Raw genomic sequence first — 27,916 nt, 5'->3', positions numbered from 1 at the left:
GTCCACACCTTCAGGCCCGAGAACCTCCTGCTGGTGTCCACCCTGGATGGAAATCTCCATGCACTGAGCAAGCAGACGGGGGACTTGAAGTGGACCCTCAAGGATGGTAAGCGAGGGATGGCCATTTCTCGCCACGCGGGCCCCGAGTTTGGGGGAGGAGAACTTTGACAGGCTGCAACAAGCCAGTGTCCAGAGGCAGCTTCACCGCCTACGAGCTGTGCGGACGTGGGAAATCCGCTTCGCCTCTCTGAGCCTTGGCATCTTCATATCCTCACCTATAAGATGAGGAAAAAAAAAAAAAAAAAAAGATGAGGCAAAGGGTAACGACCCTGCCGGGCAGAATCCTTGGGAGGATGACACTGTGTGCGGGTTAAACGCTGGGCCTGGTGTCCAGCAGGCAGCAAGAGCTCAGTGACTTCTGAGCCTTGCTTTTCAATGAGAGCCTAGAGGAGACTTACGCCCATGCCCATGTCCCTGCAGAGCCCACCGTCCAGGGACCCACGTACGTCACAGAGTAAGTGAACCTGGGGTCTTCCAGGAGCGGGGAAGCTGGGAGCTGGCAGCCGTATGTGTCTGGAGGTTTAGGGAAGGCAGATGTGGTGGAAATAAGGGAGAGCTGTGTCTGGGGGTGATTTGGGGCAGCATCTTGGAGCTCCAAGTTCTCCCCGAAAGGATGGGCTCCTGGTAGGTGAGAAGCGGGAGGGAATGGGGGCTTCGTGAAGCCAGCAGCATGCCCTGAACCTTGTTTCTTTTCCTCTCTGCTCACAGAACGGCTTTTCTCTCAGACCCAACGGACGGCAGCCTGTACATCCTGGGGACCCAGAAACAGCAGGGCTTGATGGTGTGTTTCCTACAGTGTCTGGGGGTGGATGAGAGCCGTGCTTCCATCTGCAGGAAGCCACGGGTACAGGGAAACAGAGTCAGAATCCGGGGGTCTTGAACAGGATGTGCGTCAGGGCGCTGAGCATTATGGGAAAGCACAGGGGTTGGCTGTGTCTGCAGAGAAGACCGTAGGACTCGGGGTATTGAGGGGCTTCTCAAGAACTCTGGGCTGCCGGGCATGGTGGAGCACACCTGTAATCCCAGCACTCAGGAGGCTGAGGCAGGAGGATCACTTTGAGTTCGAGACCAGCCTGGGCTACAAAGTGCGCTCAAGGCCAGCCTGAACTGCAGAGTGAGACCCTGTCTCAAAAAGACAAAAATATAAAAATAAAAGTAAAAGAACTCTGGGCCTTTTAAAGGGACATCTGTGCATCATTTAGCTTATACTACATAATGGATTTCTCCAAAAGACTTAAAAGACAAACAGCTCAAAATTTGGTGGGATGGCAGTTCAGGCTAGGCTCAGCAAGGTGAGTCTTGTGCAGATCTTGGTTGATTACTTATGCGTATGTGGTCAGCTGCCAATCACAGGGCCAGCTCCGACTCTGAAAGCTGGTTGGTGTTTGGCCAGCAATAGGGCTTACATCCTCGGACCTCACCCTGTGCCCCAAACCCAACAGGAAGCCAGAGGGCAGGGCACCCTCTTACACAGTCCAGACAAATCTGACTCCAGGGAGAAAATCAGTCTAACTCCAGGGCAGAGAAGGCCGGAGGGTGGATCTCCACTCGTAGTCAGCGCTGGCTCAACGTTCCCTTTATTCTGGAACAGCCCCTCAATCTCTCCGAGGCTTTTGTGGGCGCTGACAACTTTGAAATCTCTCTGTGTTTGTGAGGAGGCCGTCAGGCAGGGATCGAGTGCATTGTATGACACCTTGGCATTAAGTGTAGGATTTTCTGCAGTTCCCAAAGAGGTTGTGTAGCTCAGTGGTAGGTGCGCTGATTCTAAAGCCTGCCTCCCTGGGTTCAAAACCTGGCTCTTAGAGCTGGGCGTGGTGGCTCACACCTGTAATCCCAGCACTCTGGAGGCTGAGGCAGGAGGGTCACCACGAATGTGAGGCGAGCCTGGGCCACATAGGTGAGTTTAAGGCCAGCCTGCACTGTGTAGTGAAACCCTGTCTCAGAAAAACCCAGTTCGCCTCTTGCTGGCTGTGTGGTGTTAGCTAGCTACTCAGTTTCCCTGAACTCCAGTTTCCTCACCTGGAAAGCAGAAATTATACTAAAAGTGCCTAACGTAAAGGTCGCTGTATGTGTATTTGCCCTATAAGTGCTGTGTGTGTTTTTCTATTTTCACTCCGCTTTGGACGTTTTTCCTTAGAAACTGCCATTTACCATCCCAGAGCTGGTTCACACCTCTCCCTGCCGCAGCTCTGACGGGGTCTTCTACACAGGTAAGCATCTCCCCAGCCTGGGGCCGCCGGGAGAGACCAGCCCGGCACAGGAGCGTCAGGGTATGCGCCCGCTCCCGCGCCGCCCTGGAAGCTGGCCAACTCCGTGTCCACAGGCCGGAAGCAGGACGCCTGGTTTGTGGTAGATCCTGAGTCAGGGGAGACCCAGACGGCTCTGACCACAGAGGGTCTCTCTGCCGCCCACCTGTACATCGGCCGAACGCGTGAGTCCAGCTGGAAAGCGCCCCTTTCTCTGTCCAGACTTGGCAGTGGCTATCCAAACTGAGTCGGTCTGTCAGGCATCAACAGATATTTTTCTGGGCACTGAGTGAAGAGCTGGGGGTGCAGCAATAAACAAGACGGGTCTGCGTCACCCCGTGAAGTGAACAGCCCCTGGGGGCGGGGTAGGGAGGAGAGCCCGGCGCGAGCACTCCGGTAACCTTGCGCCTGGGCTCTCCAGAGTACACGGTCACCATGCACGACCCCAGGACCCCAGCCCTGCGCTGGAACACCACGTACCGCCGCTACTCCGCGCCGCCCGTGGATGGCTCACCTGGGAAATGTGAGTGCCGCCTTTCCCTGGCCCCACCTTGGAGCAGGACACCAAATGCAAGGATCCCTGAGCGGCATCCATGGCCAAGCCCCGCCCACCTTCTGACGCATCTAACCCCTACTCCCGGCACGTGACTCCAAGTGACCCCCAAAATACCCAGGCTCACCCGCATGTACCCTGTCTCACTACCCAAACCCCACATGCTTCAATGACCCCAACAAGGTAGCTGTAGGTGACGCCCCACATCCTGTGATCCCAAGCAACCCACACATACCCTAACCTACATGTTGAGTGGCCCTCACAGATGGCCCTACGCGACCTCTTCCCAAATCACCCCCCTGACCATCCGCTTGGCATTATGACCCTCCTGCCCAGCTGCCTGGGTACCTTACAGGTGTCCCTGGCAGAAAACCCTCAAACCCTGACTCTATCGTTGGCATAAGATCCTCATAGGGAACCCTGACACTTTACAAATGTCCTTCCAGGGCCCCAAGCTGGCCCTTTCACACTCCAAGTGACTCCCAAGAGACTCCCACACCCCTGGACCATTCGGCAACCAACCTGGGTGGACATCAGCCGTCCCATGGCCGTAGCTGAGTCTCTGAGTCCTTAGGTCTCTCTCGGTGACCCAGACTGACACGCACAGCCGAGTGATCTGCGGATGACCCTGACTGGTCCCCGTGACCTCTGGCTGACTTTCCCGCGGCCTCACCTGACTTCCACACACCTAAATGACCTTCCATGAAGGTGCTCCCAGGTGCCTCCCTTGAGAACTTTCTGACGTCTCCCCAGCTGTCTCTCCTGGCAGATGTGAGCTACCTGGCCTCCTGCGGGATGGGCCTGCTGCTAACTGTGGACCCAGGAAGTGGGGCGGTTCTGTGGACGCAGGACCTGGGCGTGCCCGTGACGGGTGTCTACACCTGGCACCAGGACGGTCTGCACCAGCTGCCCCACCTCACGCTGGCTCGGGACACCTTGCATTTTCTTGCTCTCCGCTGGGGCCACATCCGACTGCCTGCCTCAGGCGCCCAGGACGCAGCCACTTTCTTCTCTGCCTCAGACACGCAGCTTCTGTAAGTGTCCCTCACTGGGACCCGGGGAAGGAGCTTCCAGAAGTGTTGCGGCCCATGGGTAGTGGTGGGCGTGATATTGAACCATGGCCCCCAATACAGCTGAACCAAGCGATCGAAATGTTGTACCCCCAAATTGTCCCCAGAATCCCCCAAACAGTCCCACCAGTCAGCGTTGGGTAGGGCGTAATCTGGCTTAGGAAGGACCCTTTAGATTTCAACCTCTTCTGACTTGCGGGTGCTGCCCCGGACTGATTATTCAGTATGGGCAGTGCCACCTTCCCTTACACCACCTAATGCTTTAGCGCTTCCATCTTGCGGTGTCAGGAAACGGATGGGGAGAATCAGGGAGTGTCCGCTCGGTCAGTTTGTCCCACAGCTATTAACTGAGCACATACTATGTGCCTATCAATTGCTAGGTCTTGGGAGTACAGAAAGATAGCTATTGTTTCTGCCTACAAGAATCTCAGGGTGGTGGTGCATGCCTGTAATCCCAGCACTTGGGAGGCTGAGGCAGGAAGATCATTGTGAGTTTGAGACCAGCCTGGACTACAAAGTGAGCTCAAGGCCAGCTTGAATTGCATAGCGAGACCCTGTCTCAAAAAGACAAAAAAAAAAAAAAAAAGAATCTCAGGGTCTAGGGACTGAGACAGATATGTAGGCAGGCAGTGATGACCTGGTGTGATAAAGACAAGGGATGTCCAGAGTGTAATGAGAATGTGTAGGAAAGATGCCCAGGTCGATACTGGGAGCAGGAAGAAGTCATGGAAAGCTTCCCGAGGGGACAGCTAAGTTGAAACCTAAAAGTAAATAGGAAATCTAAAGGAGAAAGCATACAGTCCAGCAACAGAAAGAAATTGAAGGGCTGGGGATATAGCTCAGCCACACAGTGCCTTCCTGGCAAGCATAAGGTCCTGAGTTCAATTCCCAGTACAAAAAAAAAAAAATTAAATAAAACTGAAGCATAGCTCTGAGAAGAGGGTAATGTCTGAGGCTGTAAGTTAAGCAGAGAGATTTTATATGATTATTTGAAACTTTGGGGCATTTTCTCCCAAATGTAAGGAGAATCCACTGGAAAATAAATTTTTTTTCATTTTTTTGAGACAGGGTTTCACTATGCAGTTCAGGCTGGCCTTGAACTAGCTTATGAGCCCAGGCTGGCCTCAAATTCATGGTGATCCTCCTGCCTCAGCCTCGCAAATGCTGGGATTACAGGCGTGCGCCACCATGCCCAGCTGGAAAATTTTAAACAAAGAGCAATTTGCTCATATTTTCATTTCACACAGTTCATTGTGTTTGCAATGTGAAGAGTATCTTAGGGTGATGAAAGAGAAGCACCTAGAGAAACGGTCAGCTGTAGAACATCGCATTAGTTCAGGCAAAAGTGATGCTTTGGACGAGAGTAGGAAAACAAGAGGTGGGAATAAGTAGAAGATAAAAGTTGCCCCGAGGAAAAACTAGTTAGAATTTGTTGCTGAGGAGTTTGGTTCTTGCGAGCAAGGAGTCAAGGGTCACACTCAAGCTCCGGGAAGCACAAGAGCACAGCCATTTTTAGAAGTAGGAAAGCTAGAAAAGCAGGGAACAAAACAAGAAGATGGAGAATAAGTGTTGAGTTCCGATTCAGAAAGCTGAGATTTTAAAAGAAGTCTGGGCCTGCCATAGAAATTGTGACTAGAGAATTTGTTTTGTTTTGTTGTTTTGAGACAGCGTCTCGCTAAGCAGTTCAGGCTGGCCTTGAGCTCACTTTGTGGCCCAGGCTGGCCTTGAACTCACACCGATCTTCCTGCCTCAGCCTCCCGAGTGCTGGGATTACAGGCGTGCACCACCACACCCGGTGTGACTAAAGAATTTGTACCAGTTATTTTTTGCACCGTAACGAACAGCCCCAAAACTTAGAACTTAAAAAAACAGTGAACATTTTCTATTTTTAAGAGTCTGTTGGCTAGTAGATGCTTCTCTGCTCTCTCAAGTCAGCTGGTGATTTGATAGAGACAATGACCTGGGGTGGTCTCACCTGTCTCAGAGTTGGGAGACCATTTGGCCTCTGGAGGGTCAAATCGAATAGTTCATTTCTATTCAACATGATGTCTCATCCCTTGTTAGGGAGGGGGGTTCCTCACGTGGTGGCCTCAGGGTTCCAAAGAGCAACACCGGAGGGTGAGCCCCAGGGCCCAAGCATATGTTAAGGTTCTGTCGGTATTACATGTGCTACTGATATGGCTAAAGCAAGTCACGTAGCCAAGCCCGGAGTCAATGGGATATGAGCCTGTTCAAGGCCCTGGGTACAGCGGCACCTGAAAACCGCCCGCCCCGTCACTCACCCTCTGCTCTGCTTTCCTTTCCCACTAGGATGACACTGTACGTGGGGAAAGACGAAGCTGGCTTCTATGTCTCCAAAGCCTTGGTCCACACAGGGGTGGCCCTGGTGGTGAGAAATGACCCATGAATGGGCTAGAAAGAGGGACGGAGGAGGGGGGAGCCTCTTCACCGTGGCTCTTCATCCTCTGCCGTAGCCCCGCGGACTGACCCTGGCCCCCGTGGACGGCCCCACCACGGACGAGGTGACACTCCAAGTCTCAGGGGAGCGAGAGGGGTCGCCCAGCACTGCGGTCAGATACCCCTCGGGCAGTGTGGCCCTCCCCAGCCAGTGGCTGCTCATCGGTGAGGTCTCCCGGCTCCAATTTGGAAGAAAAATAAAGAACCTATGAGCCCAGTTTCTGAGTGGAAGACTGAGGGCTTCAGCCATCTGACTGTTTGCTATCACTGCCCTTAGGACACCATGAGCCACCCCCAGTCCTGCACACCACCATGCTGCGGGTCCGTCCTGCCCCAGGCAGAGGGACCGCCGAGACAAGACCTTCGGAAGGCACCCATGCTTTGGCTCCCTTCTTGGGGGTCAGTAAAGAAGGGCAGAGGGCCGGGAGGAGACCAGATAGATGGGCAGTCCCTGGACCTTTTCCTCAGGCTCCTAGAAGCAGTATTTCATGGAGAGTCAGTTGGCCTCATGTAGTTTCCCAGAAGATGAATATTTTGTTGTTGTTACTGCAGGAAGTGTTAGAAGTGTCAAAAAGATATCACGCAGCATAGCTCATTTTTTCTTCTTTATTGTTCTTCAGTGTAAGCATTGTAAAATACCGTGTTCATCAAGTGAGACATTGAAAACAGAAAAACTATAAAATCATGTTCTCCTGGGAGAGGGTTGGATAAGAAGCATTAGTAAGTAGCTCAGGTTTAGAAAGAACAGCTGAATTGGAACAGAAATCCTCAAATCTACTTGTACCTGAGAATTACCTGAGACCCACACAATTCCTAATCTCTAGAGGTGGGTATCTATAGTTTTAGTAACATCCCATGAATATCTGTTTATTTGTTTTGCAGTACTGGGGACTGAACCCAGAACCTTTGCAATGAGCTACCTCTGTAGCCTGTTTTATGTATTTATTTTGTGGTATTGGGGCCCTTTCTCTGAGCTGTATCCCCAGTCCCCTTTTTTGTTTTGCTTTTGTTTTAATTTTTGAGATGGGGTCTTGCTAAGTCACTCTGACCCGGGCAGGGCTTGAACTTGCGATCCTCCTGCCTCAGCCTCCCGGAGTGCTGGAATTACCAGCAAATGCTACCACACCCCTCTAGGTACATAATTGTGTTTTTTAAGGGATAATCAAGGAGATGCTGGTCACCTGCTAGGTTTGGCAAACCGCTTTCAGGCACCCTTTGTTTCAGCACCACGGAGAGCGCCACGTCTCCCGCCAGAGGCGACCACCTGCGGCCCCTTCCGCTAAGCCTGAAGAAGAGTTGGGGGTTCCCCGGCGGGAGGGGACACCAGACCGAAGGCCTCTCTGTCCTCAGGTCCTGAACCTGAACCAGGAGGAACTGTGGGACTCGGAGCTGCATCCTGAAGAGAAAACTCTAGTCTCTTCTCCAGGGCTGGGATACCAAGACCTGCTGGCAGCTGTGCTCACTTCCGCCCTCCTGGGAGGCTGGATTCTCTTCCTCATGAGGCAGGTAAGCCCATCGCCTTGACCTCAGGCCCGTCCTAGGAGAACTCTGCTCCTTCTCCCCAGGACTTCCCAGCCTCTCATCACTGCTCTCCAGCTGCCCCTTGCCTTCCTCCCAGACCCTCCTTGAGCCCTGTCCCTGTACTTGAAGCCCACGCTCCAGTGCGAGGCCGTCCGAGGTACAGGGCAGCCCTGCCGGGACTAAGGTCTCCTAAGCCTCCCTTCTCAGCAGCAGCAGTTGGTGGAGACGGAGCCGCAGATTTCCCCGGCACCTGCAGGCCCTCCCGATGTCCCACAGGGTGCTCAGGCCCAGGCCTCCGGGGCCACCTCGAAGGGCCAGAAGAGGGTTCAGAGCCCCTCAGAAGAAGCCTTGCCATCCTGCGATCCTGAGGGTGAGTCAACAAGGCAAGGCCAAACCAGAGACAAAGACAAAGGGGGGGCAGATTTAATTTAATTCCAAGTCAGTGGATTAGGAGCCACTATCATGGATGGCTAAGCCTGAACAAGCTAAGAGGATAAGAGGGTGTTTTGACAGTGTTGTACAGTGGAGTGCTCTATTTTTTTTCTTTTTCTTTTTTGAGACAAGGTCTCACTATGTGGTCAGCTTTGATCTCACTTTGTAGCCCAGGCTGGCCTCAAACTCACAGCGATCCTCCTGCCTCAGCCTCCCGAGTGCTGAGATTTACAGGTATATGTAACCACACCTGGCTAGTTCGGCACTCTAGAAGTGTCCTCTATCATTACTTTATTATTGTTTTTTTCAATACTGGAATCTGGATGTAGAAAGAATTGGGTGTAGACACCGCTCCACCGTTTGTTTTTTTACCTTTGACAAGTTACTTAACTTCTGAGCTTCAGTTTTGTCATCTGTCAATGGGAATAATAACACCCACCTCATCTATCACCTCAGCGTGAGAGGCTACCATCAGCATTATCAAATCATGCCGAGGAGATGTTATCACTGCATATGTTAAAATAATATCGTATTTGGTTATAGTAAGAGTAAATTTCCCAGGTACGATTTTCAAAATTTCTCCCACCGTTTCTCAGCTGAACCCTCCCAAGTGTCCTCTGGTGTCTGGGGTGCCCCTGGGAGCTCTGCACAAGCCTCAGTGAGTGAGTCTGGGCTTTCGCTCCTTCGGCTCTGGCTGCGGGTCTGTTGGTCTCTCTGTGGACAGGAGCCGGCACCTCGCGGTTGCTGCCCAGCCCACCTCCCCACACCGTGCACCCTGCGGTCAGTCACCTGCGCCCGGCTTGGTGCGGTAGCGCTGTCCCCAGCGTTGGCCGTGGCTCGGCTCAGGCCTCTGCTAAGAGGGAAATGTCTCTCCTGCCTTGGGGTCTGCTCTGCTCTGCCCTGCTTTGCTTTGTTTTCTGATGGGGAGCAAGCCCAGGGCTTTGCACACTGCACCTCTGCACACTTCCCCTACTCCAAGGTCAGTTTATGGAGGTGGGAGTGTACAGCAGCGGTGCCTGAGCCCAAGGTATTGTAGATCTTGTCGTTTCACTGGCTCACAGTGGGTCCAGGTAATTCCCATGACACCTCAAGTTCTCACTTCTCCAGACCTTTTGCCTCTGCAGTGAACTCTGCTAGTTTTTCCACAGACAACACAGGCTCCATCTTTTCCCAGCATGACTTTTGCCAAAGTCTTGATCGAATTCCTCCTTGCACTTTCCCATGCTTGCCCCCCCACCCCAGCTCACTAGACCCCAGTCATTGCTGTGATGGGTATTCCTTCTCCAGAAGTGTCCTCATGTGCTGTCTAAATCAGTGGATAGTAATAATTCTCCAGAAGCCAGGTGTGATGGTGCATACCTGTAATCTCACCAGTCTGGGAGGCTGAGGCAGGAGGATCACAAGTTTAAACCCAGCTTGGGCAACTTAGTGAGTTAGCGAGACCCTGTTTCAAAATAAAAAAATTTTAAAAGGCCTGCGATACATATAAAGGCCCTAGATTCAATTCCAACACACACACACACACACACACACACACACACACACACACACACACAATGCCCTCTAGCGGTTAGGAAGGAGGAAAAAAAAGAGGACCTTGAATCCCAGATCTAGCTCAGCCAAATACCAAAAATTCTCATAGGGAAAGGGTGAGATCAATGTTTTGGAGCAAGAGAAAATAAGAGAATAAAACAGATTGACCCAGATAGAGCCTGGTACCTTTTTATTAAACTCAGCAGGGGGAAGAAACTCTATACAATATGATATTCTGTCATTTAAAGCAAACCTTTAAAAAAAAAATAAAGCAGACCTTTATATTTCTTTCATTTTCTTTGCCTGAAATGGCAGTGAATCTTCCCTGTGGCGTTTTCATGAACTCTAGGCAAAGCCTATAGGGAACAAACAGACAAGCACCATACAGTTGCCGGGCATGGTGGCGCAAGCCTGTAATCCCAGCACTCGGGAGGCTGAGGCAGGAGGATCATTGCAAGTTCAAGGCCAGCCAGGACTACAAAGTGAGCTCAAGGCCAGCCCAAACTGCATAGCGAGACCCTGTCTCAAAAAGACAGAAAAGAAAAAATCCAAGTACCATGAAGGTGATAAAGGCCATGATGGTGGGGTCAGCTGAGGAGCTGCAGGGAGCAGACGGGAGAACAGGAAGTGATGTGTAAGCTGAGAGCCCCGAAGGATACGAAGGGATTCTCCAGGTGTGCAGCGAAGAGAGGGGCACAAACGAAAACTCAGGGGTGTAGGGAAGCAGATGTGCACCCGGGAAGTGAAGGCAGGGTTGCACTAGGGTGGGCCAAGGGGATGAAATAGAAGAATGCAGTGGAAATGCAGGCGAGCCATTGGGAGGGGTAGGGACTGTGGCAAAGTAGGGAGCCGCTGTCCTGTAGTTTCCTGCAGTGGCTGTGCCTGTCTTGCTCCTCCTGGGGCCTTGAGGACAGTGCAGGCTCACTGAGCATCTGTTGAGTCAGGGACTTGGAACGCGGGAGAGGCTAAAGCCATGCTTCTCATAGTGGTTCTGGAAGGAATGTGCGGCGAGCAGGTGCGAGGAACAGGCAGTTACAGTGGAGCCCGGGTTTGCCCACCTCCCCGTTTGGAGTCCAGGGGATTAACATCTTGATTTAGCCCAGGGAGAGTCAGAATGTGCCTACCGGCAAAGGCTCTGGAGAACCAGTGCACACCAGCGCCGGTGGCGGCCTGTTACGTTCCCTGGACACCTGTGCTCAGCTCAGGAACTCCTCTGGGAAATCTTGGCCTTCCCATGTTGGTGGGGAGAGTGACATTCCTGAGGGATGTTTCTAAGGCTCAGAGAATCCACAGCGAGCAGTATCCTACTCCATTACACCAATCCATCTACATGTGCTTGGCTGGGCCTCCTTCAGGACTGCCACCTGCACTGAATACTTAATGGCAAGTGGGCACAAGCAACCCTGAAGCGGAGCAAGCATTTATATAGTGCTTACTGTGTACCAGGCAGTGTTCTAACCACCAAGCATCGTGAACTCGTGGTATTCCCAGCATTCCTGTGAGGTGTGTTCTTTGATAATGCCTCTTTCATGGAAGAGAAACAGCAACAGAAGGACTTAATCACACCTCCCCTTCTAGCCAGGCTCGCAAAGCTGCTAAGGGGCAGCTCGAAGGGTAAAATGCAGGGCAGCTGGCTCCCGTGTGTGCTCTTAATGGGCCGCAGCGGGCTGCTGCCGTTTGAATGCTGGCAGACCCCTGTTGAAGAGTGTGATGAGCTAAGTACTTCCCAGCCTCTGTAAGAGCAGCAGCAGACGTCTTGTGCACTCAGGGCTTCCAAGGTACTTCTGACCGTACAGCAGTTCCCTGTGTCCTGGCAACTCTTGGTTGCTTTATCGCTTACCTCTTGCATCTGCTACCTCTCCGTTATAATGATGCGGAAGGCGGACAAAGGCCTGTGTGTGCAGGCTAAGTCTCCCCAGCTCCTGCTCTCTCTATTTAAGGCGTTCATGGCCATAAGGCTGGCCTCTGTCTAACGCTGAGGGTGCAACTGAATATTTAACCCAGCAAGTACTTTGCCAGTGTTTACCCCACACCCAGGGCGTGGGGAACAGGGAAGGTAGGCAAACAATAGAACAGGAACCCACCAGGAAGTGGTACAGAGAGGGGCTGGGAAGGTGAGTCAGGCGAGCAGGATTTACCCCAGTAGGCTTGCAAGCGACTGTCCCTGCTGAGCTCCCAGACAGTACTGCTGACGGGCCTCCCACAGGTCCCGAGCCTGCCCACTCCCGAGACGCCAGCGCTCACCAGTTCAGGTCACCACCTGCACCTTGCAGGTAGTGAGAATGAATGTTCAGGCAAATAATGCAGAGCACCACTGAGGCACGGCTGCGTGCTTTTCTCACGGTGCCTAATGCTGATCCTCGTTTGCTTTTTCGCTTTTCCTAGAGGTGATGGTAGAGAGCAAAGCTAACGGCTCTTCCTAAGTAGAAGAATCTCAGGGGCCCGGCACTACGCGGCTCTAGGGGTGCCATACACATGTAGCTAGCCGTATGCAGTGCCTCTGGGGCTGAGCAGGGCACGTGCCTGGATCTGGGGGTGAAGCCTCCCACAGGCTACTCAAACGGAGGAGCAATAACTAGCAAAAAAGAGCTTTGCCCTCCTGATCCAACCCAGCCCATCTTCGCAGGAAGCCAAGGCCTCCAGGGGCTCCTTGGCCCCTTAGAATCGGCTCTGCATCCACGTAGCACCCCGATGCGCCCTGTTTCCCCACCTGGCCGTCTTTCTGGGGCTGTGCTCGCTGTTATCCTTTCTGCTGCCGAAATCCACCCTCCTGTTTGACGTGGATTCAACATCAGTTGAGTGGATGGAGGTAGAACTGGTATCAGAGAATGACGGAGGACGTAGAGAGGGAAGGCAGGACGGAAGCTACCCCAAAGATGATGCTGCCAACGTTACTCACCCCTTTTTTCCCTGTGTTCTTTGAGGGGAGGGGCAGTACTGGGGACTGAACCCAGGGCCTTCGAACTGAACTACTTCCCAAGCCCTCTTTATTTTTTGAGACAAGGTCTCGTTGAGTTCCCGGGTGGCCTTGAACTTGTGGTCCTCCTGCCTCAGCCTCCCAAGCAGCTGGAGTACAGGTGTGCACACCCACACCCGACTCCATATGTTTAGTGCTCATGTTAATACTGCGTGAGGCTGTTAACGTGAGCCTTGCTTTACACACGAGAAGACGAAAGGCCAGTGTCTCGGGCACTTATCTAAGGACTCACAGAAAGCCGGGGGCAGCACCCCACACCCAGGGCCGGCCCTTGGGCCCTTCCTCTTGGCCCTGCAGCAGGCTGAGCACGGGAGGGTGGGAGTCCCTCGGAAGCTCAGGGTGGACCTGGGCTGGGTCAGGTGTGGGTGGAGAGGCGGGCAGAGGAGGCGACTCCGGGCAGCCAGCAGAGGGATGCCACCTCCTCTCTCCCAGCCCGGCAGCTCACTGTGGTGGGGAAGATCTCCTTCCACCCCAAGGACGTGCTGGGGCGCGGGGCAGGCGGGACCTTCGTCTACCGGTGAGTGGAGACGGGCGCTTGCGGCCTGTGTGGACACACCCTCCCCAACCCCGCGGGCGGACAGGTGGATCCCTGCGCTCACCTGCCCGACCTGTCCCTTTATGCGCTCTCGCCCCTGCCACCCTCAGGGGACAGTTTGAGGGGCGGGCAGTGGCTGTGAAGCGGCTCCTCAGGGAGTGCTTCGGCCTGGTTCGGCGGGAGGTGCAGCTGCTGCAGGAGTCCGACCGGCACCCCAACGTGCTCCGCTACTTCTGCACCGAGCGGAGCCCCCAGTTCCACTACCTTGCCCTGGAGCTCTGCCAGGCGTCCTTGCAGGAGGTGAGCCGGGGCGGAGGGAGGGTGGGCACACCCCCAGCTGCAGACTGACCTTTGCCCTCACTGCGCTCAGTACGTGGAGAGCCCTGACCCGGACCGCTGGGGTCTGGAGCCCAGGATGGTGCTGCAGCAGCTAACGTCGGGCCTGGCCCACCTGCACTCCTTACACATAGGTACCCGAGGGCCCTGCCTCCCGTCCCACCCCGTCCCGCCCTCCGCCAGCACTCAGCTCCCTCCGCTCCCCGCCCACAGTGCACCGCGACCTGAAGCCGGGCAACATCCTCATCGCCGGGCCAGACAGCCAGGGCCAGGGCAGGGTGGTGCTCTCAGACTTCGGCCTCTGCAAGAAGCTGCCGGCCGGCCGCTGCAGCTTCAGCCTCCGCTCAGGCATTCCCGGCACGGAGGGCTGGATGGCACCCGAGCTCCTACAGCTGCAGCCCCCGGACAGCCCTGTGAGTCTGCCCTTACCTGAGGGCGCAGCTTCCCTTCCTGTCCCGCTCCCTTCCCGATGTGGCTCCAGGTCACTAGCTGTGCGGGCGAGCCATTCCTGCAAGCCTCCTCTTTGTCTTACTGCACAGAGGAGGGTAACCTACCCCTCCTCACCCAGAGCAGCGGCTCTCACTCGAGGACCGATTCGCCGCCCAGGGGACATTAGGCCATGTCTGGAGGCATTTTTGGGGTCTTGACTGAGAGTGCTAGTGGCATCGGCAGGCGTGCAGCAAAGCAGCCTACAGTGCCCAGGACAGCCGCCTGGCCCATAACATCGGATGTGCGAAGGCTGAGAGAACTTGAACTAGAAAACAGTCCGCACTGTGATTTATAGTCACTGCGGCACACAGAAGAAAACAAACAAGGAAGAATGCCCAGGCCAGTACAGTGGCTCTTACTTAAGTTAGAGCCAGTCAGAGGTTTCTGGAGAGTAGTAGCTAAAAACGAGCCAACGTAGTCGAAACAGAGCATCGGGCCTCCATGGAGACTTGGGTTTGGGACCCCATGATTATCGATGCTATAGTCCTGGCATATGGGTGCAAGTTGAAGTCGCCAGCATAGATGACAGGAGCACAGAAGCAGTCACCAGGCAAAGCCTCTCCCGCTCCTGCAATCAAAAGCAAGCTCTAGGCGGTGGCGTGGAGACCCAAGGACCCAGGCACTAAATGCGTGGTTGTTTTAATTCACAGCCAGAATTTTAACACTGGGCAATTCCCACAGAAAAATCTGGACTTCTGGGTTTTTCTTGGAAAACTTAGCCCTGCCACCCTGGCAGAATCTCCTGGTGCCAACCAGCTGGAGCTGAGCGTCAGTGGTGCCCACCTACTGCCTCACGCCCAGCCAGCTTCCCTCAGTTCTGCTACCTGCATACTCTGCAGGACAGCAGCGGGGCACCCAAACCAGAACCTCAGCGGGTGAAAGGTGGGATGAGTCGTGGGCAGTGTTGGGGGTGGGATCTACAGCCAAGAGATGATGCCCAGGAAGACAGAGTTCCACCCTGAACCAGCCCCAGGCTGCCTGACGGGCCCGGGGAAAATTTTGCCAAACTAATTTCCTTTTCTTACATCTGTCTCTCTGGCTCCAGACCAGCGCTGTGGACATCTTCTCTGCAGGCTGTGTGTTCTATTACGTGCTTTCCAGGGGTGGCCACCCCTTTGGAGAGAGTCTTTGCCGCCAGGCCAACATCCTTGTAGGGACTCCCTGTCTGGCTCATCTGGAGGAAGAGGCCCATGGTGAGACTTGGACCCACGTGGCGGGTTAGAAAGGCGTAAGGCCAGGCAGGACTAATGCATCCCTCTCCTCCTGCCCTCCAGACAAGGTGCTGGCCCGGGACCTGGTTGAAGCCATGCTGAGCCCGCTGCCACAGGCCCGCCCCTCTGCCTACCAGGTGCTGGCCCACCCCCTCTTCTGGAGCAGAGCCAAGCAGCTCCAGTTCTTCCAGGTCAGAGGGAAATCTTAAGAATGATCTCCAACAACCCAAGTTTAGGTCTGAGTGATGAGAAAGACGCCCAGGGATGCCCGAGCAGCTGGGGGAGCACAAGAATACCACCTGGCCCAGGCGGTCTGGCCCCATCTCCACATTAGCACTCGGTCTGGGAACACACCAGCTCTCCCCGAAGCTGTCGCTCGCGCTATGCCTGTGGGCCGATCCCCCGCCCGCTTTGCTGCCTCCCAGGAGGACCCTGAGTATCATGGAGGCCTGCACAGAAAATCGTGTACCCAAGAGGCTTCTGCTGCACCCCACCCCCAAGCCACACATCTCCCGGTCCTAGGGCCTCTGCCTTGAGGCTGAGGACTCTGTGGGTCCTAGGATGTCAGCGACTGGCTGGAGAAGGAGTCTGAGTGGGGTCCCCTGGTGACGGCACTGGAGGCAGGAGGCTGCAAGGTGGTCCGGGACAACTGGCGCCAGCACATCTCCGTGCCACTGCAGACAGGTAGTGGCCACACTCGGTGGGCCCCGGAGGCGGAGGGGAGCTCAGCAGGGACACCTCTGCAGCCCGTTTCTCTGCCCACAGATCTGAGAAGGTTCCGGTCGTACAGGGGGACATCAGTGAGAGACCTGCTTCGTGCCATGCGGAACAAGGTGTGTTCCAGGGTCCGGGTGGGGCCTGTACCCGGGGAGGCCCGCCACAGCTGAGCCCGGGGTCCCACTCTTCCCGCTCTCAGAAGCACCACTACAGAGAGCTCCCCGCCGAGGTGCAGCAGGTGCTCGGCTGCGTCCCCGACAGCTTCGTCCAGTACTTCACCCGCCGCTTCCCGAGGCTGCTCCTCCACACTCACCGCACCATGCGGAGCTGTGCCTCCGAGGGCCTGTTCCTCCCCTACTACTTGCCGGCCTCCCAGCCAGGGCCTCTGCCAGGGAGCTGAAGCCGCCAGTGGCCTCCACCCCAGCCAGCCAAGAAGCTGGGCCTGCGGCGGAGGCTGGCCTAGCATAAAGACCGGCAGCGGCTGGCGGGCTATGGCTGCGAAGCTGCCGTGCCCTGAAGCCCCGGCACCCTCAGGGAATACAAGAAGAGAAAGCAGATTTACACATGTTTAATGTATATAAAGCTAAGGAAAGGACAGTCCTGGACTCAACAGAAATGTCTGTACAATTCATGCGGTGGGCTGAAGGGAAGGGGCAGACACTGGAGAACCCACACCTGAACATGTACAAAAATAACTTAGCAGCCCACCCGCAAGGCTGACACAGCTCCCGCCCAGCCCCCCGGCCGGGGGCCCGAGACAAATGCAGCCCAGAGCCCGGCAGCGCAGGCCCTGGTGCTGCTGGAGTGAGGGGCACCAGTCCACAGGGCAAGCGGGGAGGCTAGGACGAGGCCTTGAGACGATTGCAGGCGGAGCGCGAGCTCAGCAGCTTGTCCACCATGGTGCGGGCGTAGCGCAGGCGGCTGGCCAGCTCCCTGCAGCAGCCGTGCTCCTCCAGGAGGCTCAGGCGGTACGTGCGGAAGTCCCGCTTCTCATCGATGTAGGTCACGGCCGCCATCAGCGGGCACAGGATGAGCTTGGTGTGGTCCTGGAAGGAAGGCGGGCAGGGGCGGGGCTGAAGAGACTGGCCGCCTGTGCTTGCGGGGAGCCGAGGGAGGAAGACGCCCTGACTGGGCGTGGGGACCGCCTGCTGCCCAGGACAGGCACCCACGCACCCCCGCCCACGTGGCCGGGCCCTGTCCTGCCCCGCTACCTGGAAGAAGTTGATCTGCACGGTGCCATTGCTGAGGTGCAGGACGATGGCGCTGCGCGTGCGGAACCAGGTGCGCAGGTAGGGCAGCCGGGCCAGCTCGTCGCCTTCCCGCGGCGTGATGTTGGCCCCCGCCTTCAGCAAGTGTTCGCTCATGTAGTTGCGGAAGTACTTGAGCAGGGTGATCTGCTTGGGCATTGGGGAGGGGGTTCCGCAGTCAGAGCCCGTCTCTGGCCGGACCCCACGTGCAGGGACAGCCAGGCCCGCAGCAGCGCTCACCTTCTTCATCAGGGAGTTGGGGTGGGAGCTCACGGTGAGGTAGGACTCCACGCCGTCGCGCTCTATGTACTGCAGGCTGTCCCCGTCGTTGTAGAGGATGAGGCGCGTGGAGTCGTTGAAGAGCACCCCCACGCTGTTGTCACAAAGCTGATACCCTGGAGGCAGGGAGGGGGACCTCAGAGAGGGGAAGTGGGCCACTGGGGCTAGAGGGGAGGCCTGAGATGGAGACACAGTGCTGAGCAGGGACCTGGGAGCCGCAACGGGCCAGAGCCTGCAACAACCAGAGGGTCGAAAGGCGGCCACCCGAGCCCCTCGGGAAGAGACCTACCCAGGCCATACTTGTCGGAGTAGTCCACCCACTTGCTGACCCAGAAGATGGGGATGCAGGCAGGGTCTTCAGCCTCCTCTGCAACAGAAACAGAGACTACTGTCCAGACAGCCTCTTCCCCTGCGTCTGCTCCCGTGGCCCACACCAGGATGCTTGCTGGGCCCTGCTGGGCTGTCGAAAGGCCTGGGGCCCCAGAGAAGGCACAGCAGGGCCTCTGTCGCCAGTAAGCCCAGACAGAAGCAGCACGGACACCTAAGCAGAAAGTTACAGAGCAGCACACAAGCCCAGCTGTCCTTCCCAGCACTGTCACAGGCACGGTGGGCACAAAACCCCAGGCTGCATGGACTTCAAATTCTAACTGTAGGAAAAGAGACTAATTACAGTAAGTAGACTCAGCCGGGTGTGGTGGCGCATGCCTGTAATCCCAGCACTCGGGAGGCTGAGGCAGGAGGATTGTTGCGAGTTCGAGGCCAGCCTGGGCTACAAAGTGAGCTCAAGGGCAGCCTGAACTGCATAGGGAGACCCTGTCTCAAAAAAAGAAAAGTATGATCAAAACCTTAAGTGCCTTCTAACACTGTAAGAATCAGATTGCCTAGTTTCCCTATTTAGAAGATTAAGAAACTGAATGAACGGAGAATCCCAAATACACCCAAATGTTATGTTTGGTGCCTGCAACAAAACCAGTATTTCAAATCAACTAAACAAAGAAAGAAACTGTGGAATATGCTGAAGTGTTTCAGAGAACTAACTATAAAGCACGCTCGGGGGTTGAAAAGGGCCAGCAGTGGGTGCCAGGTGGAGGTCACGGAGGGGATCGCTGCTGGAGCAGGGACCAAGAGGGGCAAGAACGGGCCAGGCAGATGCCTGGGGGGTGGGGCTCACCCGGGGCATAGGGCTCATCGGGGGATGGGGCTCATCCGGGGGATGGGGCTCATCCGGGGCATGGGGCTCATCCGGGGCATGGGGCTCATCCGGGGCATGGGGCTCATCTGGGGGACAGAGCTCATCCGGGTCCGTCTCAAGGAAGTGAGCAGAAAGAATGTATCGGTGCACATATACCAAGGTGCTCGATCAGGGCACCAGAAGATGAAGTAAAGCAAAAGCCACACCCTGGAGCACTTGGATGTCAGGCTAACTCATGTGGATTCTCATCTGCAGGAAACGGGGGAGCCACGGTATAACGAGGAAGGGCCTGGCTAAGTTACCACCACTCTGCCCACCTTCTCCAGATGCGCCAGGGCCCGCAGCACTCACCCTGCCTCACCAGGCCCCGCTCTGCAGGCTTGGAAGCGTTGACACTGTGCAGCTGCTGCAGCATGTCCCCAAGCTGGCACTCGATAGCTTCACTTGCCTCCCGAACCACTGGTTCCTCCTTCTCCCGGGAGCGCTCAGGCAGAGGGTTCTCCACGCCTAGGAAGGCGACACGCTCATCAGCCAGGCACAGAAGTGGGGGGCTGAGAAGGCCCGTGGTGTTCTCTGCCACAGCGGCACTCTTCTCAGAGAAAAGCTCTTCTAGCTACCACTGCTTTGGGGAAATGGAGTCAGGGCTAGGTTATTAACGCAGCAGCTGCCATGCGCATACGACACACACGTGGTGCTCACCATGAGGCCATAGAGCTTCAGGTGCTCGGGCCCCTGACCCAACAGCGAGGCCTCGCAGGACACTGGTCACTCAGACGGGCAGCTTGAAGGCACCAGCAGCTCAGAGCTACCCTGCTCCAAGCAAAGAGTTAGAGGCATGTTCAGCATGTGGAAAGATGAGAAGGCAAGCGAACGACAGTCCGTCGGCAGGGGGCGCTCGATGGGCACTAAAGGAAAGTATACAACGTTCCATCCAAAATCTACTTCATATAACACTTACATATAACCAAAGAATCCAAAAAGAAATATACTGAAATTTTAATATTTGTTGTGTTTGGGTAATATGAGAATACATGATTTTTATTCTTTTTGCTTAATTATTTAATTCCCCCCACCAGGTGCTAATTCTCCTTATGCAATATGAAAAAAAAAATTTTTTTTTTTTTTGGTTTTTCTCCAGTACTGGGAATCGAACTCATGACCTTGTGCTTGCCAGGCAGGCGCTGTGCCGTTGAGCTAAATCCCCAGCCCCCGGAAAAATTTTTTGAAGTTTTCAATTTAACCAAAAAACCCTGTTACGACCGAAGCTAAGTGTGAAACGGTAAGATACTAGAGGTTTCATTTAAAACATCAGCAAAAAATGGGAAGGAGGTGAAACGGGTAAAAACAGGTCTGACCAATTTGCCAACCACTGAATGGACGAAGAACACACAAGAACGTGCAAGGCAGTTCCATCTACCTTGGGAGGCCTGAAACTCTCCACAACAAATATTTTCACAGTTCCATTAAGTTAAAAGTAAAACCACATGAAAAAAAGCCATTCTTAAAGTAACAGCATTATAGCTCAAACAATAAAATAGATAAGCACGGGTCTATTACTGACAGGACCAGCCACATAAACGGGAGGGATGAGACAGTGCTTCATTAGAGAATTCCCATTACTAAAGTACAGGAGTGGAGAGAGGGAAAAAACCACCACTCCATTTCATACCACAGTATATTATGCGGGAGGCCCTGGGCTCAGTCCTCAGAGAATCACAGTAATGACTGCTGTAACTACCTTCCACTCACTGGTACTGAAGTTAGTGGGCAAGAGTTTAAGAAACAGGACAGTCTCAAAGGAATTCCCCTCAAGTTAACTACTGACCACTCGGGGAAATAGTAACTTTCCAAGAAGGAAATCCATGCGATGACGCTTTCACCAAGTGGTCCAGTTTAACGTCACCCATACGCAGCAGAGGAGCTCCTGGCGTGACACACTGAGAAATCGCCCCTCGTTCATTCCTGCCCAGGATGCACCGCTCAGGGTCATCAGGAGGAAGCACCGAGTCCACACCGAAGGGCACTGTAGGAAGTCACTCGCCTGTGGCCTTTAAAGTGTCCAGGTCACGACAGACAAGCGCGGGGTAGGGCGCTGCTACGGGTGCAGACTAAGGAGACTGCTAACTCACTGCCGGGGGGGTGAGGTCAGACCTTGGCGGAGAACGAGGGGTACTAAGGGGAAAGACGCTAGGTGCAGATACAGCTGGAGCCTGTCTGGAGCGCTGCCTTAGTCTTGTCGGATAGTGAAGTGAGAGCTGACACTGCGGAAGACCCATGAAGGGTGTATGGGAGCTCTCCGCTCTACTGTGTTTCCAGCTTCTCTGTCTAAGCCCAATATTATTCTGTCACAAAGACAACGCAATCAAGTGATACCTAACAACTGACTAAAACAAATGAACTTAAGCTGCATACCACTGGTGGTATATCCACACAGAAGAATAGAGAATTTCAAGGTACCCTTAAAAAAACTATCTATCCTACATATAAAAATATATTCTTTTTTTGCTGTTGTTGTTTTTTTCCCTGGTACCAGGAATTAAACTCATGACCTCGCGCTTTCCAGGCAGGCGCTGTGCCACTGAGCTAAATTCCCAGCCCCCAATATAAAAATATATTCTAAGGACAAGGAAAATAAAACATTGTTTAGAAACTACCTTGTGTATGTTGAAAAAATTTAAATACATTAATGTAAGGAAAAATATATCAATCTAAGAGAAAAGAAATGCAAAGTCAGGCACGGTGGCATACTCTTGCAATCCCAGCCATCAGGAGGCTAAAGCAGGAGGGTCATGAGGTCAAGGAGAGCCTGGTGAGTGGTGCAGGATATTTTTATGAGTATAGAATCAAAGAGGTAAAACTTTGTTCATATTATGTCTGAATCAGACACTTAAAATGAAAGAAAAGCAGTAACTATAGAGTAGTTTAAAACATTGCTATAAGGCAATATTGGATCCATGTTAAATGTCCTGAATCTGATAATGGTATCTGCCATGTAGTGTACATATGTAAAAGAATCTTTGTTTTTAGGAAATATTCACTGAAGTATTGAGAATAAAGGACAAGATATGTATATATATATGGAGAGTGAGACAGTGAAGAAAAACACACAGACAAAGAGAGACTGACTAATAAAGCACATGTGGAGAAAACATTACTGCTGGATCTAAAAAAGTGAGGGTACAGGAGTTTCTGTATATTCCACATTTCTGTAAGCTTGGACTAATATCAAACTAAAATACTGTGATATTTTAGTGATAAAATATGTGAATCAGAAATATAAACATAAGGTTCCCACATAAACATGTATTTGCTATTTCTGTCTTCTGAACAGACCAGAAACAGAGAAACCTGAGCAGCAGCAAGTGGTTTTATAAGAAAATGTCCATCTTTTCAAAGAGATACATACTGAAGTGTACATGGGTAAATGGCAGAGTGCTGGTCTTTTACAAAGGAACAGCAAGGAGCAGATGGAGCAAATGTGTAACATCCTGCTAACTGTGGGCACATGGGAAAGTCTACTGCATTATAAGGGGCAATCAAAAATACGACTGTTAAACTTTTTTTTTGTTTGCTTGGGTTTTTTTGTTTTTGTTCTTGTTTTCCGGTACCAGAAATCGAACTCACGACCTCGCGCTTGCCAGGCAGGTGCTGTGCCGCTGAGCTAAATCCCCAGCCCCGTAATTGTTAAACTTTTAAAAAACTTGTTATAGTAAAAGACACATTTCCAAGAATGACTGCTAAGTGTGTCTGAAGCAGAGGGGGATTGTTCAGAGGAGGATTAATGGTAATGTGTCCTACACTGCAATAAAATCATTAGCAGTCACCATATCCTTTGATCACCTTTGTTCTACACATACCATGAAATTTTTCTTACTTTTTTAGTGAGCCACACAAGAATCATATTAAAGACTTTTAAAGTGATCAAAACGATCACTGTTTCAGGGTTGGCATTCAATCTATTTTTCCTCCTAGACCCAATGGGCTGACCCAGGGTGAGAAGGGAACAGGGCCCAGGATTCAAGGATAGAGAAGGCTGTCCCACTCTAGAGCCAAGCTCTGGAGAGCAGGGAGCAAGCCACAAACACACCTCCAGCCAGGTTCTCTGGGCCCTGCCAGCTTACCCAGACCACTTTACCTTTATTGAGCACTGTGAGCGGCTTCCGGTTGCTGGGGTCCAGGCTGCTGGGAGCTATTGAAAACCTTGGCGGAACAGTGAGGCAGGTGATGGGGAGGCGAGCTGGGATGTAGCCAGAAGTGAAGAACTCGTCGCTGAGCAGCTCGTGAATGGTTGGGCGGGCAGAAGGGTCTGTCTGCAGCATCTTCTGGATGAGGGAGGCAGCCACGGGGTTGATGTGCTGCAGCAGACCAAAAGCCTTAAGCGGGACGTGACAGGAAGCCCAAGCGCAGCCCCGCCACAGAGGGCCTGCAGCCCAGCTGGGCCCCCACTCCTGTCCCCAGACACCGCGGCTCGGAGCCATAAGCAAGGCCAAGTTCTCCACAACTGGTTTTACTGAATCCACAAGTGCCTGCCTAAATTGTGAGAATGATCATTTTGCCTTCTTCTTGATACTGAAGATTAACTTAGGGTAATCTTTTCCCGAGTCTGCCTTACACACTTACAGTCACTTGCATATAGGCCTCGAGATCCTAAGATCTGTACTTAAATTCCAGTTCTGTCTCTTAGTACCAGCCATCGTAAGTAACCTGGGCTTTCTAGGACCTTTGTACCTGCACCTATAGAATGAGGACACAGCACGAGCTTGGAGTCCCACTAGGAAGACTCACTGGGACATCACCTCGCACAGGTTAGAGGCCTAGGAACGGCCTGGCATTAACTCTGCACTTACTGTGTGCCGGGAAAGTGCTCTAAGATTAACTCATTTGGCCCTCACAAAACTCTCTAAGGGGCAGAGGTCTCTCCTATCACCCTTCACTTATGGCTGAGAACACTGAGGCACGGGAGATTAACTCCCATGTCTGAGAATACAGAGGAATCACACCTACCTAATCTTGCATGCTGACAGTGAGATGACCCTTCATGACATTTTCTCCAAATGTCCTTGCAGAAATGTGGCTCTGGGTTTCACAGGAGGCATGGACACCACATAGGAACATGGCTGCATGCCAGGCTTCTACAGAAATAGGCTACTCCTTTAAATGCACCTATGCCCGTGATTATAAAAATGAACACCGTGTTGTCGTTGGGAAGCCTTTGGTTTCACATCGGTTCACAACTCTGCAAGCACCTACTGTGCCCAAGGCACTCCGCAAATCTAGGAACACTCTTCTCCCGGAAAAGCTTACGTGTACATATGCATCAAGTTCTGTAGACAATTCCTGACACAGGCTCTCAAAGCTGTTGTCCACCCCCAGGGCTAGGACTATCTACCTCTATCCAGGATATAGCTTTGGAGGAACAGTAAAAAGAAGCAAGTTTGAAGTGCTGTTAGTCACCTTGGGGATACTATATTCATTCTTCTTGATGCGGAGGTAGGTCTCTTTCAGGCAAGAGGTCTCGAAAGGTGGTTTACCAACCAGCAGGGTATACCTGTAAGCACAAGGTGGAATCTGGCTCAAGGGTCCCAAAGAAGCCCCAGAACAGGAAGAACTGCCTCAGAGACACCAGGCAGAACAGACATCCTTTGGACACTAACTCACAGGCCCCTGAGGACAGTCTCCACATCTGCTCAGCAGCCCCCAGAATGACTGGCTAGATCAGTTCTCAGGTAAATGGAGGTGAGGAGACTTGGATTTCAGTGGGCAGAGACTGTCCAACTCCAGCCTGCAGTGATCAAGGACTCCATGCACGGGCCTCTGGGGCCACTGGGCACCCCCAGCAGGCCAAGGTGGGTGGGCCACCTGTTCCCACAGGAGCTCCATGTTTAGTACTTCTGTATTTCAGACTTGTAGTTGTGACTTGGAGAAAAAGCCCCACTACAAATACGTATGAAAACCACTGCAATTCGTGTCAAACTCTCCAGCACTCACACCAAAAACAACAAAAAAAAGGTAAAACTTAAGAAGGCCCAAACCTCTGCCGCCCCAGTCTTGATCCTGACACCACAGCCCCCCTTCGGACGGCTGTAATTCCAGGCTGAATTTCTCCATCCAGTGTGGATCAATGTTTCTAGATTATGCACGAGAAGCCTCCGTGAGCCTTGCTAAAATCCAAGCTGTGGTCCAGGAAGTCACCTAGGTCCTGGGATTCCGCCACGGTAGCAAACTCCCAGACGCCGCTGGTGCTGATGTGCAGACCACACTGAGCAAACAGGAAGGAGCTAGGGCAAAGCTGTGGAGGCCCTGTCCCGCTCCCCTGACCCACAGCCCCTGCTGCGGGGCCCTACAAGATACACCAAAGTGACGAGGAACAACATGGAAGTCAGGCTTTGTTTGGGAGCAACACGTCCTTCAGAACAAAATTTCCCCGAGGCAGAAAGAGCAGTGAAAGGTCAGTCAGGTTAGATGTCTCAAAAGGGCCCCTTGAGGCTGCATCGGTCCTGGACAACTCCCCACTTACATGATGCAACCGATGGACCACACGTCCACCTCGAAACTGTGCCCCTTCTTGCTCAGCACCTCGGGAGCTATGTAATTAGGAGTCCCACACAGGGTCTTCTTCCGCTCCCCGTCATATTCCACTTTGGTTGCCAGTCCAAAATCCCCTAGGACAGAGGGAGGAAGAGGGGTGCTCAAGTGCCAGCCTCTGCCATCTGCCAAAGCAGACAGCTGGCTCAAGCTTGACCTTCAAGCACCAGCGTCCTTTGATCCCACAGCCTCTGCTCCATGTGTGCAGCAAGGCTTGCCCCAGAGTCCTCCCGCTGCCTGGCTCCAGGGACAGGCCTCCCACTGACCTTCCTCACCCCTCCCGAGGAAGGAGGGCTATGCACCAACAGAGAGCTGACAGGGACAGCAAAGCTCAACTGTCTTGGGGGTCAAGCAGATCAACTTCAAGACTGCTACTTGGCAAGTCTGCACACAGTGATAGAGCAGTGGGCACTACGGCAAATCGGGGAATCTGAAGCTCAGCAAAAAGACACCCCAAGGAAATGCCGTTCCTGTGTTGATCAAGTTCTACATTTTTAAAGGCACTCCACGTGCCAATTATTGTATCAAGCCTTCCAATTTTAAAAACATGGAAACCAGTCAGAAGTGTAGCTCTATGGTAGAGTGTCTGCTTAGCATTCCTGAGGCACCCACCTCCAAAACTAATTCAAATTCTTTTTAAAAATACTGTTTTGGGGCACAAGACTAATGCACCTGAAGGCAAGATGCTGGCTTGTGGGCTCTTGTTTTAATTTTCTGGACTGAAGAGACATCTAAAAGCGAACAGTCTAGACTCCCCCATCCTCTTCCTCCCTCCCCATCCTTCCGGTTTCCTTTCTTAGCCTCCTCATTCCCACCTCCTGAACTGTGAGGACAGCACCCCTGTAGGCCCCGCATCTCACCTATCTTCACCTCCAGATCCTCGTTCAGAAAGAGGTTGCCCAGCTTGAGGTCCCTGTGGATGACCCGGTTTCGGTGTAGGTACTGACAGCCCAGCACAATCTGCCGCAGGTAGTAGCGGGCCTCAGGCTCCGTCAGGGCCTTCCTCCTCTTGTGCAGCTCCAGGAGGGACTGGGGAGGGAAGGGTGAAGTGGAGGCGGTATGAGGCCCAAACACACTGGTTACTGGATAGAGACAGCCCAGAGCTAAAGCAGGGCCCTCAGGGGACGAAGGAGTATCGACAGGTCCTCTCCTCTCCATTCCTTCTTCAGGACCCTGCCTGAACAGTGGTCATAATCACTCACAACAGGCCTCGCCTGCTGGGTCCGAGCTCCAAGTTCCCAGTATCCCCTTCCCGGGCTTCCTCCCAGCAGATCGCTGTCCAGATCCCTCTCTTACCCGGAAGCTCTGAGGTCGGGTCCAACCACCCATCCTCTGACCCAGTCCTATCCTGCAAACTCGCACCCCTACACCCTGCCCGGAGACTCCTTTAGCAACTCCTGGGCTCTATCGTCTACTGCCTGCCCTCCCTTCCCCCAGACCTAGCGTCCTGGAGCCACCTTGCCTAGCAGCACCACGACTCGGGCTGCACTTAACCGGAAGCCACTTCCCTAGCAGCTCCGCGGGCCACGCACTTCTTTCCAGAGGCCTTGCTCTTCCCTAGCTCGGGGTTCCCAGCCCCACCGCTCTAGGACCTCCAAGTCCTAGGCGCCCTTTCCGGGGAACTCCCTCCCTGTACCTCCGTATCCGGGCACTCCAACCCAGGCTCCCAGGCACCTCCAGTGCCCCAGCTGCGACACTCACCCGCCGGCGGCAGAGCTCTAACACCACGAACACGAAGTCGTTGTCTTCAAAAAAACCGTGGAAGCCTACGACATGCTGGTGGGCGAGACTGCGGTGAATGGAGATCTCCATGGACATCTTCTCCTTCTGGTGCGGCTTGAGCAGCAGAGACTTAGGCACAATCTTGCCGGCGAACACTTCCTTCGTGTCTGCGTCCGAGATCTCGAAGCACTTGGCGAAGCCGCCTTTGCCCAAAAAGCGGCCCCGCACATAGCGCCGCCGGCTGCGGGGGTCCACCAGGACCTCGGGTATCTCCTTCGCCGGCGGAGCAGCCGCTGGGGCCCCGGCAGCTGCAGCCCCAGGGCCCCCTGCTTTCCCCAGGTCAGCTGGGGCCCGCGCCAGTTTCCCTGCCGTTGCCGCCGCGTTCATGTTCCCGGCGCTGCTCCGCGGACCACGCAGGGTCGGTGCAGAGGTTTTGCACGGCTCCGCTCCGCCCCGAATTCAAACGCGGCGCTGGGAACGTTACAGGGGCCTGCGCGCCACTGATTGGCCGTAGGGATTTAAAATCCAAACCCGCCCGCCGCGCGGCACCATGGGAGCGCCCTGCTGCGCCGCAGCCCTGCGGCTCGCACCCAGCTCGGCAGGAAACTTGATCGACGCGGGAGCCCCTGGGAGCCGCTGCTCGGCCGGGGAAGGCTGGGCCCGGCCCCGGGAGCGGTGGTCCGTTCGGGTTCGCCCTCCGCCGCGGCCGGAAGAGCCCGCACGCAGTTCGCTCGCGCCGCCGCTGGAAGCTTTT

General features: G+C 54.0%; 2 protein-coding genes across 2 annotated transcripts; one reads left to right on the top strand and one right to left on the bottom strand.

The window, feature by feature from the left end:
* On the top strand, nucleotides 1-16,734 carry Ern2 (endoplasmic reticulum to nucleus signaling 2; the record flags this gene model as incomplete). The annotated part of the gene is given in 21 exon segments (XM_013504864.1): nucleotides 1-106; nucleotides 481-514; nucleotides 769-841; nucleotides 2,198-2,270; nucleotides 2,384-2,491; nucleotides 2,728-2,829; nucleotides 3,629-3,893; nucleotides 6,240-6,318; nucleotides 6,404-6,551; nucleotides 6,664-6,785; nucleotides 7,737-7,892; nucleotides 8,115-8,277; nucleotides 13,282-13,366; nucleotides 13,495-13,684; nucleotides 13,755-13,854; nucleotides 13,934-14,133; nucleotides 15,255-15,402; nucleotides 15,484-15,611; nucleotides 15,981-16,104; nucleotides 16,186-16,253; nucleotides 16,337-16,734. Coding segments are annotated over 21 exon segments (2,673 nt in total), but the record flags the coding sequence as incomplete, so codon positions are not given.
* Plk1 (polo-like kinase 1) lies at nucleotides 16,690-27,568 on the bottom strand. The gene is made up of 10 exons (XM_005405103.2): nucleotides 27,142-27,568; nucleotides 26,301-26,469; nucleotides 25,373-25,517; nucleotides 24,310-24,403; nucleotides 22,991-23,210; nucleotides 19,207-19,362; nucleotides 17,953-18,030; nucleotides 17,625-17,779; nucleotides 17,349-17,531; nucleotides 16,690-17,183 (listed from the first exon to the last, which is right to left on the bottom strand). Exons 1-10 carry the CDS (start codon nucleotides 27,547-27,549, stop codon nucleotides 16,977-16,979), a joined length of 1,815 nt encoding a protein of 604 aa, XP_005405160.1. The 5' UTR covers nucleotides 27,550-27,568; the 3' UTR covers nucleotides 16,690-16,976.
* Between the last annotated feature and the right edge of the window lie 348 nt (nucleotides 27,569-27,916).

This window comes from Chinchilla lanigera, unplaced genomic scaffold, assembly GCF_000276665.1.
Source record: "Chinchilla lanigera isolate Chin_1 unplaced genomic scaffold, ChiLan1.0 scaffold00092, whole genome shotgun sequence".
NCBI classification, from domain to species: Eukaryota; Metazoa; Chordata; class Mammalia; order Rodentia; family Chinchillidae; genus Chinchilla; species Chinchilla lanigera.
This window is presented reverse-complemented; position numbering and strand designations above follow the sequence as displayed.

Excerpts from the sequence above, each read along its gene's own strand:
- Plk1 (XM_005405103.2), bottom strand. The coding sequence starts at position 27,549 with ATGAACGCGGCGGCAACGGCAGGGAAACTGGCGCGGGCCCCAGCTGAC. Across the intron at positions 24,404-25,372 it reads TGGTCCATCGGTTGCATCAT|GTATACCCTGCTGGTTGGTA; the intron begins GTAAGTGGGGAG and ends TTGTGCTTACAG. Across the intron at positions 23,211-24,309 it reads ATGAATATAGTATCCCCAAG|CACATCAACCCCGTGGCTGC; the intron begins GTGACTAACAGC and ends GGTCTGCTGCAG.